The sequence below is a fragment of the Amblyomma maculatum genome, chromosome 3 (genome assembly GCF_055883805.1).
Source record: "Amblyomma maculatum isolate TAMU_Amacu chromosome 3, ASM5588380v1, whole genome shotgun sequence".
Classification (NCBI taxonomy): domain Eukaryota; kingdom Metazoa; phylum Arthropoda; class Arachnida; order Ixodida; family Ixodidae; genus Amblyomma; species Amblyomma maculatum.
This window is the reverse complement of record NC_139346.1, coordinates 95,925,702-95,940,908: the sequence shown is the minus strand read 5'-3', so window position 1 is coordinate 95,940,908 and position 15,207 is coordinate 95,925,702. Positions and strand designations below refer to the sequence as shown.

Genomic DNA, 15,207 nt, shown 5'->3' with positions numbered 1-15,207 from the left:
TAAGGCGTACAGGCAGCAACCCGGTTCGCAACCGACGCTATAATCTGAGGCCAAGGTAGTGCACTACTTTGTCTAACGTCTTTGCTTCTTTCAGAATGCATTCTGATAAGATTTTTGCAGCAGCCAGATGAACCACCGTCGCTGGGGCGGGAAACCGCACCCAGCGCTTGGTTCAAGGAGGGGCCACTTAAACATTGGGTATCCCCCCAGTTTGTAGTGGTTTGTGGCCCATTATTGTGACCAGCGCGGCCATGCTGGCCGTCTTCAACGCGTCTGGAGTGGAGCCCGCTGCCCAGGCCTGGAGTACGGGCCTCAGGAAGCCAGGTGTGCCCGGGGCGAAAACGCCTGCTGCAATGTGCATCCAGCACGGCGCCACGTGGAAAGGGGTCAACGATGTAGAGCAGCAGCTCAGGGCCGCTGCCAGGCGTATCCGGGGCCAAGCCCAGCTGCGCTGTGACCCCGAGGATGTGGCCGCTGCCGGAGAGGGACCAGCCGGAACAGTCCCGCCATGCCTGCTGCTTCTCCCGTCCCACGGACCAGCTGAGATGGCATCCCGCCAGAGCCAGGCGACAAGCTTTCATATTTTACGCTGACCCGGGTTCGGACATGGACATGGCCCGGCTGTTGGCGGAGCCCGGGTCGGACGCTGAGGGGGGGGGGAAGATGTAGGGCTCGTGGCGCGCCGCGCATTCGAAGGCCGCGCCACTTCCCAATGCTCCCTGCGCGCGTGCCTGTTTACCTCTCCCCGCTCGCGCGGGGATAACCGGTCCCGCGCGAGGGGGCTATAAAAGAAGGCACGCGCCGCCGTCTCGCACTCTCTTGGTCTCTGGCTTCTTGGTCCCTGGCTCGTCGCTCCTGCTTCTCCCCTGGACCTCTCCACGAGAACGACCCGCAGCCACCCGGACGACGACCCCGGACGGCCTCGACGACGCCCGCGCTTAACGTGAGATTAAAGATGTTTATCATATGGCGCACTGTGTGTTTGTCGTGCGCATCCCTAGGGCAGAGGAATCGCCCACACAATGTGGGGTTTCTTCTGTACTATATCTCACCCCATGGAGCGAGCCTTTTAAAGTGCACTCACATATGCAAAGGCAGCCAAGCCTGGCCCAGCCATTTACAGTAAAACAGCTGTGCAAAAATACCGGCAATAAGAAAAGAGTGAAATGACGCCAAAAGCACATACCTCCTCGACAGGCTTGAATGAAAAACAGCTTCGGTTTCTCCCTGAGGGCGGGGCAGTTATCGTCGTTGAACAGGACGTAAACGTCATCAAGCAGGTGAAGTTTCTCACCATCGCTGCCTTTAATCCAGTCCTCCTCACCATGCGACATGAGGATCACCACGAGACAGTCCACATCCTGTTGCTGCTCTGCTTGAGCCACCCACAACAGCTGCTGCTTCATTTCCTAGACATCAGTGGTAGGAAGGGAGAAAGTTGCTCATAAAAGCGCAGTGCAAACACTAAGGTCATTGCGAATTAATGCAAGTGTACAGCAAGCTCAAGCCCTTAATCAAACATAACTCCGCATTATGATGAAACACGAGTGACACATTAGCAAAACTGGGCCCCCCCAAAGAAACACGAAGTTCAACCATGGTACCGAAAAATCCAAGATCCAAAGGAGCGTTCTGAACTCCATAGGCCAGATGAGGATATTAGAAGTTGAGCAAGTTCCTTTCGATGCATAATTGGAAAACCATATGTGAAAAAGGGTGGAAAGGAGGCTCAAGTATATTGCAGCAGCTTCGGCAGCAGTAAAAAGGCTACTTTCGAGCAGCATTGAAGCAACAAGCTGAACGTTCTGGAGCATTCTAACACTGTTTCGGAACACATTTCTACCCTCAAGCAATTACCATTCTCTATTCCTTGCATTGAAAAAAAGCTCTAATTTGATTCCTTTCTACTCAAAGTTCACAGGCTTTGCTGACTAAACACGCATCTCAAAAAGATGAGAAAAAATTGCCGATGATTATGTTCCTTCCTAATGCGAAATGTGAATGCAGCTCATTAGTTGTTTCAGCTTTTCGATAGATTGAGGCAAAGAATTTGAACAAAACATGCATGTTTAATTACAGACAACTTTATTTTCATACCTGTTCCTTCAAGGAACACTCTACTAGCAGTTCTTGACTGTCATGAAGGAAGGTTTGTGGATCGGGAAGTCCCGGGAGGCGGCACATGGGCCCCACAGTAATGTTGCGTGGCGAAGAAATAGCAGCGACTGACTGATGCCACTGACGCCGCTAGCGAGTCAAGTCAAAGCGGTTCTGCGCAGCTACGAGCGGTGGCAGAAGCGCGCTGCCCCGGCTGCGGAGCAGGTTACAAATAACACTGACGGCGGCGATGACGTGAAACGCAAGAACGGGTGCCAATGAACTGCGCTCTAAAATGGCCAAAACATGTACAGTTGGCAGGCCTGTGCATTTCCTTTTCTTCCTTCCTAAAGTCACAAGAATAGAGGCGATAAGAGGGAGGGGCCCTGCCATAGTGATATCTGTGTGCATGCGGTCATAGCAATTGCTACTTCTGCAGCTCGACAACGAATAGAATCACAGTTTCTATGGCAAGAAGCGAAGCACATGCAAGATGTTCGCATGGCTCTGACGATGGTATGACTGCTGCCGCACTCAAAACCTCCCTCGTCGGCAGTGTTTTTAAAGGCACCGTTTTTTTTTCACGGACTGATGAAGGGTGTTTAAAATGATAGGAAATGATTTCTTATCCCAGCAAGAAACTGTCTCATAGCACTGCACAGCCCTTTAGAGTTTAATGGCACCGTAACGGCTTCATTTTGTGGCTGAGAAGAAAATCCTTTGGCTTCAAGACATATCAACAAGACTGTACAATCGAATATATCCCACTTCCGCATCAGACGCCCATCGTGACCAATGCTTTGACCAACGTGAAATAACAAAACCAAGTTTGTGCCTAATCTGTCCCGATTTAATTAACTTATTGCTGAGAAATGAAGCTGTAAAAGTTAATTTTGGTGCTTTCTTCGGACAGCACCACAAATTATACTAATTGCTAGCCAATGGTAAGGTCACAAAGCACCTATGTCCTGCTTTTAACAAACTACGGGATTATGAAACGTGAATTATAATTTTGAGTTAAATTCACCTGACGGCTCTGTTGCACTTTTTGTAGTCTGTTGTTTAGTTAGATATTCTAGCTGTGTCTTTCCTACGTCCTAGTGAATTATTTTCGACACATTTACACCTCTCAAATATGAAACAGCTGTTGCTTTCAATGTGCTGCTGCATCATATAATCGAATGTATCGAATTAAGTGTCCTAGCAATGCCTTATTCAATTTAACGAAGTTCCTGAGTTAACAAAATATTTTGCAGCCCTTCTCAATTTTGTTAAATCGCGTTTTAAGCATACATGTCTAAAATAAAACTTCTGTCCTGAGAAATAATTCGGAACATACTACAGTAGAACCCCTTTATAGTAAAGTCACAGGGACCAGCAAAAATCTTTACAATATCAGGGTCTTCGCTGTAGCAGTTGATGGTGATGACATGGTCTTGAAGATGCTCTCTGATAGTTAAATGGCCACTTACTGAACGCATCTTGTTGCTTAATGAAAAAAACACTAAAATATATTCACTCTCTCTTATCCTCTCTTCGTGCAATTGTTTTCAGGTATAAGGATTTTTTGCATTTTGCGGAAGTACCTCTTAAGCATGAGGACAACGTAGCTGTGAATACAACCAAGTTTGATTTCATGTGAAAATCAAAGCCTTGAATGAATAAGGTGCCACTTTTTGCTGTTTCTTGCTTTTAAAAGGCAATAAATGATAAATGTGCATGGCAGTCAAGTACTGCAAGACTACAAACGCTGCACCTCCACTTCTTGCCTCTGCTGCCTCATGCTTTGTGCTGCACAGTGCTCTGAATGTTTGCCCACTTCTTCCCCTTTCCTATTTCTTGCTTCACATTTACTCTCCCTTATTTTCTGAAGGGACCGGCCCGCCTCCTTTCCATGTTTGTAGACCGCTTTACTTTTTTTCCCTATGCGCTGCATGCTTTCACTCACGGCTATAAGGCCTCCGTAAAGTAAAAGAAAAAAAAATATTTTCCTCGCGAGTCTAAATAGTGCGCGGGCGGCGATGTCATATCATGGGAGTCGTCGGGCCAGGCGCACTTTACTATATATAACAAATCGAAACCGTCTTTACTATGGCGAAAAATGCCCTGTTGTCTATGGAAGATGAACTGGGACTTCGGTTTCACTTTACTATATCCGAGTTTTTACTGCATCAGCGTTTACTATAGCGGGGTTCTACTGTAGTAGCAAACGTAATGCTTGCTTGTGCACATTTTAACCAAACAGCAGATGTGACCAAAGTGTTCCGCATATTTTATTTTGACAGAGATCCAAACGTGCACCCTACCACTTTGATGCCATCAAGCACCGCCACTAGTTTGGGGTTCACATCAATGAGCAGCCTATTTCTGTTCTGTATCTTGCGCACATCCTCTCCGATCCTATGCCTGTGCTGACAAATTCTTGGACACTGGCCAGTAGTGGTCCCAGGCAGAGTAGATGACACTGAAGGGTAACCTTTCAGTGGTGGGATGGCCAAAATAGGATTCAGAGCAGCTGTTAGAGCTGAAAAATATCAGTTTTTCAGCAGCTATGGAGACCACCTTTTGACTAACGAAATGCGGAACATGCTAACAAAAGGTAGCATAGAGGGAGGGGGGGGGGACGGAGGCTTGTAAACATCATGAGAAATTTACAATAATGTATTCAGACGGCACTGTTAGCGTTAAAACACACACACACACACACATGAAAGAAAAGGAAGAACACGGGACAGGCGCTTCCTTTCCTTTTTTTCTTTTATGTGTGCGTGTTCATTTAGCGCTAAGAATGCCGTCTGAAGCTGAAAACCATCTAGCCAGTCTACAAGTTCTTTTAAACCATTTAGAATAATGTATGTTTTAAAATTTACATTAAGCAATAGAAATATAGTCTTGCAATACTTTGGTACCTATGGAATAGGGCAATAGAGCAACTAAAACAAGTTTAAGTTGAATTATATATACTCTATTTACCCACTTCAAGGCACCCCCTTTTTCGCGATTGTAGTTCCCAAAGTTAAGGGGATGCCTAGATTTCAAACATCTGAAATGAGCCCTCCCCTATTCTTTCCACGGCGATATCTTGGCTAAAAGGGAGCAAGAAATAATTTATTTTGCTATCAAACTTAGCAAACATGCTCGGCAAACTGCATTACAGGTCAGCTAAAGTTCAAGTTGTATGCAGCCCTCTACAAACTCGTTTCGACCTCAGTTACATTTCTCTAACACACTCCAAACTAATACGAAAATAAAATGCACCCACGATGTGCATGAAATCCGGCAAACACTGCCGGTGTCAGGCAAATGTAAGAACACGCTGATAGAGTTATCGCCGTCGCTTTTGGTTGGCTTTCAGCGTTCTGTGCTGCCATCTGTCATGTAGTGAAGGAACATAGCAAAATATTGTTACGGGGATAGTTCAGCTTCAGGGTTCAAAGAGCGGAGATGGGAGACAAGGCTTTCACTGAACAGGCCTTTCATGCAGGCACCAGTCGACACTGCTCGAACGTCGTGGTCTTCGCCGAAACTACTCAGATTCTTCTTTTTCCTTCTTATGCGCATATAAGCGCATGCATCGCCTAACGTAACACTACCCCGCCGGCTGAAAAGCACCGTCCCGGTGCGTACTAGCGTCCAAACCAGGGTACGTGTAGTACGGCTTTAGGCGTTCAACATGGACCGTCTCGGTGCGTGGTGTAGAGGTATGGCGTGCGGGATGCAAGGACGCAATTTCGTATGCCACTGGTGTAACTTTTCGTAAAATACGGTAGTGTCCTGTATAACGGGGCAAAAGTTTTTCCGAGAGGCCGACGCGGCGAGCTGGGGTCCAAAGCAGCACGAGAGACCCGAAGAATACTGGGTGTTGCGATGAGAGAAATCATAGCGACGTTTCTGGGAGTGCAAGAAGGCTGCGAGTCGGTTGCGAGCAACAATGCGGGCAGCGTCAGCTAGGGCTATGGCGTCACGAGCATATGAGCTGGCAGTGGCAACAGAAGGAAGCAGGCTGTCCAAAGGAAGCAGAGGTTCACGGCCGTATAGAAGATAGAAAGGGGAGTAGCCGATAGTGTCGTGACGCGACGAATTGTATGCCAATGTGACAAACGGGAGTGTTATATCCCAGTCGCTGTGGTCATCAGAAACGTACATTGACAGCATGTCAGTTAGTGTCCGGTTAAGGCGTTCGGAAAGCCCGTTCGTCTGTGAATGGTAGGCAGTCGTGAAAGAATGATGAACGTTACCCAACCGTAGGATCTCGTCGACTATACGCGCAAGAAAGCAACGGCCACGGTCGGTGAGCAGTTGGCGAGGTGCTGCATGGATAAGTATAACATCGTTGAGGAGGAAAGCAGCGACATCAGTTGCACAACTGGTTGGAATTGCTCGTGCGTCCGCGTAGCGTGTGGTGTAATCAGTGACCACCGCAATCCATCTGTTCCCCGATGCGGACAGTGTAAAAGTTCCTAAAAGATCCAGACCCACTCGAGAAAATAGGTCTATGGGGATGTCAATCGGCTGCAAAAGTTCAGCTCGTAAAACTGATGGCTTTTTGCGCCGTTGACAGCGGTCACAGGCAGCCACGTAGCGGCGGACTGTGCAGTATAGGCCTGGCCAAAAGAACCGACGGCGCACACTGTCGTATGTGCGAGAGACGCCTAGATGACCCGCTGTGGGAACGTCGGGAAGCTGTTCAAGGAAGGCTGCGCGTAAGTGCTGAGGGACTACTAGTAGAAGGTCGGGGCCATCAGGTCGCATATTTTGCCGGTATAAAGTGCCGTCGTGGAGAGCAAACAAACGAAGGGAAGGGTCATGGTGATGGGCACTGAGGCGATTGATAATTTCGCGAAGCTGAGGGTCCTGGCGTTGCTCACGGCGAATGTTGGAAGTCAGAAATAGAGAGCACGAAAGCGTCGTTGTCACATTCAGGTTGGCTTGGTGGGTCGACTGGATGACGGGACAGGCACTCCGCATCTCGATGCAACTGCCCAGACTTATATACCACTGAAAAGTTGTACTCCTGAAGGCGCAAGGCCCAACGTCCTTGGCGGCCAATGGGGTCTTTGAGCGTAAAAATCCAACACAATGCGTGGTGTTCAGTGACTATTGTGAAGTGCCGGCCATACAAGTAAGGGCGGAACTTCGTAATTGTCCAAACTAGGGCTAAGCACTCACGTTCAGTTATGGAATAACTCTGTTCGGCCGCAGAGAGGAGTCGGCTGGCATAGGCGATGACGCGAGAGGAACCGAGCTGACGTTGTGCGAGAACAGCACCAATCCCATGACCACTTGAGTCGGTGCGTACTTCTGTGCGCGCTGACGGATTGAAGTGAGCCAACACTGGCGGGCCGGTGAGATGGCCAGTAAGAGCGGCGAAGGATGGCCGATGGTTCGTGGCCCCAGGAAAAAGAGACCTCTTTTTTCAGAAGCGGCGTAAGTGGATTGGCGATCACCGCGAAGTTTGGTACAAATCGCCGTAAATAAGAGCAAAGTTCGAGGAAGCTACGCACGTCGCTGCGAGATTTCGGTGTAGGAAAACCACTTACAGCGCGAATTTTGTCGGGATCCGGCTGGACGCCATGGGTGTTGACTAAATGTCCTAAGACCTTGAGTTCCCGGCAACCAAAGCTACACTTCTTGGAGTTCAACTGAAGACCAGCTCTTCGGAAGACGCCAAGAATAGCCGAAACACAATTGAGGTGGCCCTCAAAGGTTGATGAAAATACGATGACGTCATCGAGGTAGCACAGACATGTGGTCCATTTGAACCCGCGTAGGAAGGATTCCATCATGCGCTCGAAGGTCGCAGGAGCATTACATAAGCCGAAAGGCATCACCTGGAATTGGTAGAGGCCATCCGGGGTGACAAAAGCCGTCTTCTCGCGATCTCTTTCGTCATCAGAGATCTGCCAATATCCAGAACGGAGATCGATGGAGGAGAAGTATTTGGCACCATGCAGGCAGTCGAGGGCGTCATCGATCCTTGGAAGAGGGTACACGGCTTTCTTTGTTACCTTGTTTAGGTGTCGATAATCTACGTAAAACCTCCCGCTGTTGTCTTTCTTTTTGACGAGTACCACCGGAGACGCCCAGGGGCTGCTCGACGGCTTAATAATGTTGCTGGTCAACATTTTCTCCAGTTCTTCCTGAATGATCCGGCGTTCGGAAAGAGCAACTCTGTAAGGCCGTCGGTGAATAGAGCGGTCATCTCCAGTATTGATGCGATGTGTGACGACGCACGTTTGGCCAGGGATCCGTGACCGAAGTCAAAAATGTCGCTGTATGACCGCAAAAGGCCGGCAAGGGCACTGGCATATTCGGGGCGCAGGTCAGAGGCAACCATGGCTGAGATGCGGCCCTCCGGACTATGTGACGGGACGGGTTGAGCAGGTACCTCGGCGTGACCGTCGGACAGCACTGCCAAAGGTAAGAAAAGGCAAGGTAAGGTAAGGTAAGGCAAGAAAAATACCCTCTGGGAGAACTTGCGAAGACATGCTGAAGTTGAGTGCGGGAATATAGGTGAGGGTATTCGCGACGTGTGCAATGTTATGAGGTAGGACGATGTTGCGCTGTAGATTGACGTCAGTGATGGGGTTGACAACGTAGTCGCCGTTAGGCAGGGAAGTAGAGGGTGACATGGGCACGTATACTGCCGCCTCGGGATGTAGGCGAGTAAATGTACTGCAGCAGAGACGAGGCTGGGAATGGTCAGCATTAGGGTCGTGAACACTATAGGGCAGGACTAGGCGCAGAAGTCCGGAGGAACAGTCAATGAGGGCGGAATGGGCTGTTAAAAGTCTAGGCCTAAAATGACGTCTTGACAAGTAGTAAGGACGACGAAAAGCACAAGGACGTAGTGGCCGGCGATGCTAACGCGCGCAGTGCACATTCCCATGCTGGTAGCACTGATGCCATCAGCAACACGAACTGTAGAGGTGTTAGCGGGCGTGAGAACTTTTTTGAGGCGCTGGTGGAACGATGAACTAAGGACTGAAATATGGGCTCCAGTGTCAATGAGAGCGGGCACATGGACTCTATCTACGAGGACATTGATCAGGTTGCGGCGTGGTGCTATGGTCGAAACAGGCCTGGTTGGCTGTCTGGGTTGGCAACGCAGCGTCACGTCCGGGCGCTGCGTTGCCTAGTTTCCCGAGTAAGGGCCTTGGTACGTCGGGGACAAGCTTCGGCGAGAAGTAGGTGATCGGGAACGGTGAACTTGAGGCGATGGCGAACGGCTGGGACGACGGGCTTGCTCAATGTTCTCAGTACGAGGATGTGCTTGGGTGACAGAAACTCACCGTGGTGCATAGTAGTCATGGCGAAAAGGGCTGTAATAGGGGCGAAAGGGGGCCGCCGGGCGGCGGCGGCAATAGCAGGACGTATGGCCACCTCGACAGCAGACAAAGCAGATAGGCCTATCATCAGAAGTGCGCCACTCCACAGGACTGCGGGTAGGGTAGCGCGGTGTGTCGGGCGGTCTTGTGGCAGCAGCAGCGACCACTGCTATTGGCTGTGGTGCACGGGGTGGCGTGGTAGGATTGGAGACGAGGCCCACATTCACGAATTCTTGGCGGACGACAGCCTGTATCATAGCTATTGTTGGCTCTGGAGGAGGTAATGTAAGTGCAACAGGAGTCAAGGCCTCGATGTCCCTGCGGACGATGGTAGTGAGGTTGTTCTGACTTGAAGGCTGCTACAAAGTAGGCAGATCGTCACATGATGATGTAGTCGCCGTGTTGGGAAAGCGCTCAAACCGATGGACGATGCGGCGCTGCTTCGCCTGTTCGAAACGGCGACAGACTTGTAGGACTGAGTCCACCGTAGAGCAGTCTTTGCTGAGAAGTATGTTGAATGCATCATCAGCGATACCCTTAAGTATATGGCCCACTTTATCATCTTCGGTCATAGAGACGTTTACCTTTCGACACAGGGCTAGGACGTCCTGTATGTAGGCGAGGTATGATTCGGTTGACGATTGATCACGAGTAGCCAGGTCTTTTTTGGCTGCTAGAGCTCGCCCAATCGGCTTGCCAAACAAGTCCTGAAGTTTTTGTTTGCAGATGTTCCAAGTAGGCATCTCCTGTTCGTGGTTGGTAAACCAGGTTTTCGCTGTTCCCGCTAGGTAGAAGATGATGTTGGCAAGCATTATGCTAGCATCCCACCGGTTGTTCTAGCTGCACCTTTCGTACTCATCGAGCCAATCTTCAACATTCGTCTTGTCTTCGCCGTTAAAAACAGGCGGATGGCGGATTTTGGTTAAGACCATGGGGGCAGGTGGAGTGTGCGCAGCTGGTGATGCGTCCTGGGATGCCATGCTTTCTGTGGCAGTCGGTGGGGTGAGCTCGGGGAGATGGCGTCCACTGCGTAAATCCAGGTTTCTGGCGCGGAAATACGAGGAGCTGTGGCAAGGGGATCGAAAGCGCCTCCACCAAAATGTTACGGGGGTAGTTCAGCTTGAGTGTTCAGAGAGCGGAGACGGGAGACAAGGCTTTCACAGAACAGGCCTTTCCTGCAGGCACTAGCCGACACTGCTCGGACGTCGTCGTCTTCACCCAAACTACTCAGATTCTTCTTTTTCCTTCTTATGCGTATGTCAGCGCATGCATCGCCTAAAGTAACAATATGAAGCTGGAGATTGTGCTTAAAGTGACTTTATTCATGCCGCGGATGCTGTGCCACCTCAAGACTGCGACAGAGTGAGAAAGCGTGATCGGAGACCTTAGATATCAGCTCTACCTTGGAAAAAAGGAATGCTTAAATTCACACAAAACCCCTTTTCAAAAAACTCTTTTGCGAGAATGGGGAGAGGTTGCTTTGAATCGAGCAGTGCTTAGATCTATGAAAATACGCTATATCTGAGGAAAAAAATTACGGGGATGCTTAAGGGGTGCATTCGCCTTAGGGGTGCATGTGATAGCGTTTTTAACACCCCCTTGCCATTTCAGTAATGTTTTTTGTTGTGTAAGGTTTTATGATAAAAGGAAGGAAAGTACCTGTCTCAGTTTTCGATGAAGACCTGCACTCAATTAGTAAATTGGTTTACATAAAAGTACAGCGACCGTATTTGCCCCACTTCTCGAGGGACTCATAATTGGATTGGACTTTAATGCAAATTCTTTACTTCTAGTACTACAAGAAAATCTGATGGCATTATTCGTTCAAGCTCGGGAAATGGCATCATAAAAATCTCCACCATGGCAAGAAAAATTGGGCGATATTTTTAAGCAGGCCACAGAACACTCAAAACAAGCTGAGCCTCCCCAATGCATCGCCCGATGCAACCCACACAGCTGACGCTATCACCCCCTTAATCCTATGCTTGTCGTTCAAGTACAGTCGAACCCGGATATATCGAACTCGAAGGGGATCGCGAAATAGTTCGATATATCGATAATTCGATATACAAAAATCGGCTTCCGACTCCACTTCCGATCGTGAAAAATGATATTGTATTTGTCGCGTAATCAACCCATTCGCATATTAACCCATTCCCCACTTTGGCCCCGAGAATTTGAAAAAAAAAAGCAAGCGCTTCGTAGCACGTCCCTCCGTTTCGACCGTCGCATCCACAGCTCTTATTTATTGGCAGCGTGCCAAGATGCAACGCAGTGATAACGTCAGGCGTGTTGATATTTTGACTGCACTTTTGATAGATCCCGTGGTGCCAGGAAGCGAACTTGACAGAGTGCCCATGATGGCGTGATTGCACAAGCCTGGTTCAGGGCGATACAGCTTGGCTTTATTTGCGTCACTTTTAAAACAGAAACACCCAATGACAACATCTCATCAGGTAGGGGGCGCAGACTTTTTTCCTCCTGAACTCTTTGCGTTGACACTGACATAGCAACCAAAGGTTGAGAAAGAGGGTAACCAAAAAGTGAGCTAGGAGCCATTTCCCAGCTTGGGGCCAGCATGCGTGCTGCTGCTCTTCAGAGGCCCTGCCAAGCAGCCATAGTTATTTCTTCTTCTGGGCCTTCTCAGCGGCCTTGGTGACCTTGCCACTAGATGCCTCCTTGGGCTTCACAGACTTGATGACGCCGACGGCCACCGTTTGCCTCATTTCACGGACATTTATCACGCTGCGCTTGGGGCAGGCATAGTACACTGCCACAAAATAATTAGAAAACGTGATAGCTGCAAATGCTGCTTGAAGCGAACAATGCTAAAAGTCGGTGTCATGATCGCAGCTGATGCCGTGTTTTCGTTGATTTATAAATGTAAGAATGGACGACTCTCACAACAAAAAGCTGCCACGCTTGGGGCGGGCGTGGTCCACTGCAACAAAATCATTAGAAACTGTGATAGCTGCAAAGGCTGTTTGAAGCGAACAATCCTAAAAGTCGGTGTCATGATCGCAGCTGACCCTGAGCACGTGCTTGATTTATAGATGTAGAAATGGACGACTCACAAAAAAATAACAAAAAACGGCCTCTTAAGGTTCGCAGCCGTCACAGCTTACGCTGCGCCGCACGTTCAGTAGAAGTAAGGAAACTCTCCCCAAAGAAATTTCTTACGTCCGCAGCCACCATAGCATACACTACGCCTCACGTTCACCACGGCGGCAAAAATAGACGGCTCCCGCAAAAGAAAAAAATGAACTGCCGCTTTTTAGTCCGCAGCCGCCATAGCTATGGCTTAGGCATGTTCAGCACGACGACAAGAAATGCGCATCGCATATGTCAGCTGCTGCGTGCAGGGACTTCACAACAAACACTGGAGAAAGCGTCTACCACGAACTCAGCTGGCTTGTCCGCGCATGCGTAGTGTGTGCTACTCCGAAAGAAGATCGGGAAAGAGAGAGGACGGGGAGAGGAGTGGGCACACCCTTGCGCTTGGCTCTATCGCATGTTTCCTCTCTTCCAAACACCATGGCTGCATCGGATCCCTCTCGTTCCTTCACGCACATGGCTTGCAAACGTCGTGTGCTAGAGCGGCAGACGCGCGCGCCTTTGGGTAAAGGGCGAGGCACCGCCCTAGACCAACCGTTGCTGAACTGTGTCCTCTCGTTCCTTCCGTGCGTGGCTTGAAAACGTCACGCGCTAAACGGCCGAGGTTGATGCGATCGTCTTTCGGGAAAGCGCACCGTCCAATGCGCGGTGCGGAGTTCGATATACCAAACGACCGGTGAAATTAAGTTCGATATACAACGCAGATTTCCTATACTTTTACATGTGATTTTCAAGGGGATATTCCGTAAGTTCGATATAACCAAAATTCGAATTATCCGGGTTCGACTGTATATATACTTGCCACTGAGCAATACAGTCGTGCCTCGTTAATACGAATCCCGTTAATATGAACGACTCGAATTATGGACAGTTTCTATGGGGACCAAACTTTTTCCATCACTTACGTCTCGTTAATACAGAAACTCGCTGTTCGGACAATAGACAAGGAGAATGCACCAATACCATAAGGGTCCATGTATTTTTGTCGCGTTAATATTGACAGTCATGAAAACTAGACCGTTACACCATCTCGAAAAATAATTTCTCTTCTAGATTTTGTTCACAGATACCACATGAACGTAGTGTCAATGACTGATTGATTGCCGTTGTCGCTTATAGTTTCATATTTTACACTGCGAAGTTGCGCAGTCGATGCACGTTACAATTTTGTTTTTGCTTTGCGTGAATTCACTTAAACAAAACTCTGACAGCAGCTTGCGTCTTGTAGAAAGTTGGATTCAGCAACTTTCAGCCGACCAAATGCTGTTACGGAGCAAGGGTTCGTGAGCGACGAAAAGTAGAAGTAATTTATTAATGAAACGTCATCGAGAACAATATGAATTTGCAGCACAATGTTTTCAATTGCATCGCATATGAAGCATAACAGTGACTCGGATAATGCTGTTGTAGCTTGTAATGGCAACATCGCTGGCCTACATTGTGCTATAAAGCAAACCTTATCCTTAGCATTTTTTTGTTTTGTTAAAAAAAAGAAAAAGAATTCCAATTTGTTTTTAGGGACGCCTCATTTTACGGACAGTTTTGTGCGGAAACCAAAGTGTCCATATTAACCAGGAACGACTGTATATATGTGGAACCTGTTTTTTCTAAATTCGTACAATTGTGCCGCAGCCGTTTTCTGTAGAATCTTCCAGGTGGTATCACAAAATTTCTCCTAGCACAGAGCATACACGTACCATTGAAGTTGCAGGATAGCTTGCAACAGGAACTTCAACCAACATAGATGCCTCCAATTACATGCTTTAAAGACAAGCTTAAGGCGAATACAGCGCCCAAAAGCAGCATGAAGCATTACCGTCTACATAGAATGTGCCCATGCAACGAATAAAATACCAGCAGGAAGAACTAAAACGCGTCGAAAGCCTCACTCAAAGAGCTTTCATTCACAGTACTGTAATGCTTTCACACTCACGTACATAAACAATGGTGAGTGGCTCGGTAAAACTTTTGTAGGCATTACAAAGACCCAATGTGTGGCAAACCATGTGTTTTGCTAAATTTCAAGGCAAAACATCAAAGCAGCCAATTTCAGTCCTGGCCCAGTATTGTATTTTGGTGCAGGATGGAGCCAATGAAGCAGTTCTTCCACTCTTGTGGTTTTGTAGCGATAGCTACACTACACCAGCCTCTTCGCTTCTTCGCTATGATCACACTTTTGTCGTGGCCGCACCTTGGCCATGGTTAGTTACATTCACCTTGAGCCATTGAGGAGGAGGAGAAGTCGTGGGAGGCGGAAGCTAGAAGCTGACATGGCCGAGCACTAACTGGACGTAGGGCTTCCTGATATTACGTTTGACAGGCGCTGTCAACTCAGGCCTTTCCTTTCATATGGGAGGGCGATATCTGAGCCTGCCGAATACCCTTACATTCACGTTACGCCTAGATCATGCAGGCACATTCATACGGCTCGGTTAAAGCGGGGCTTTATGTCTTGGCTGGTAGCTTACGCTATAGTGTCATTGCGAAGGTGGGAGTGAAAACAGAAAGAAAAAGGTGCCGTAGTGGATGGCTTTTGACCACCGCGTCATAGAGGCTTTTGCCTCATCATACTTTATTAGTCAAAGTGTCCCCTATGGCATAAATAAAGCTGAAACAATAGAGTAAACTACTATGTGCAAAAGTCATGTCTTTACTTTCAAGCCGAGCC

The 15,207-nt window shown here is 48.5% G+C and overlaps 1 protein-coding gene across 5 annotated transcripts in view; it reads right to left on the bottom strand.

The window, feature by feature from the left end:
• LOC146195380 (caspase-14-like) overlaps positions 1-15,207 on the bottom strand; it is a 68,783-nt gene that overhangs the window by 39,422 nt on the left and 14,154 nt on the right. For 4 of the 5 annotated variants that reach the window (XM_084597810.1, XM_084597813.1, XM_084597812.1 and 1 more), the window contains one exon: positions 1,187-1,409. In XM_084597810.1, the coding sequence (XP_084453936.1) occupies positions 1,187-1,409 (223 nt within the window). The remainder of the gene's footprint in view (positions 1-1,186; positions 1,410-15,207) is intronic. The other variant, XM_084597814.1, reaches the window with a different exon arrangement.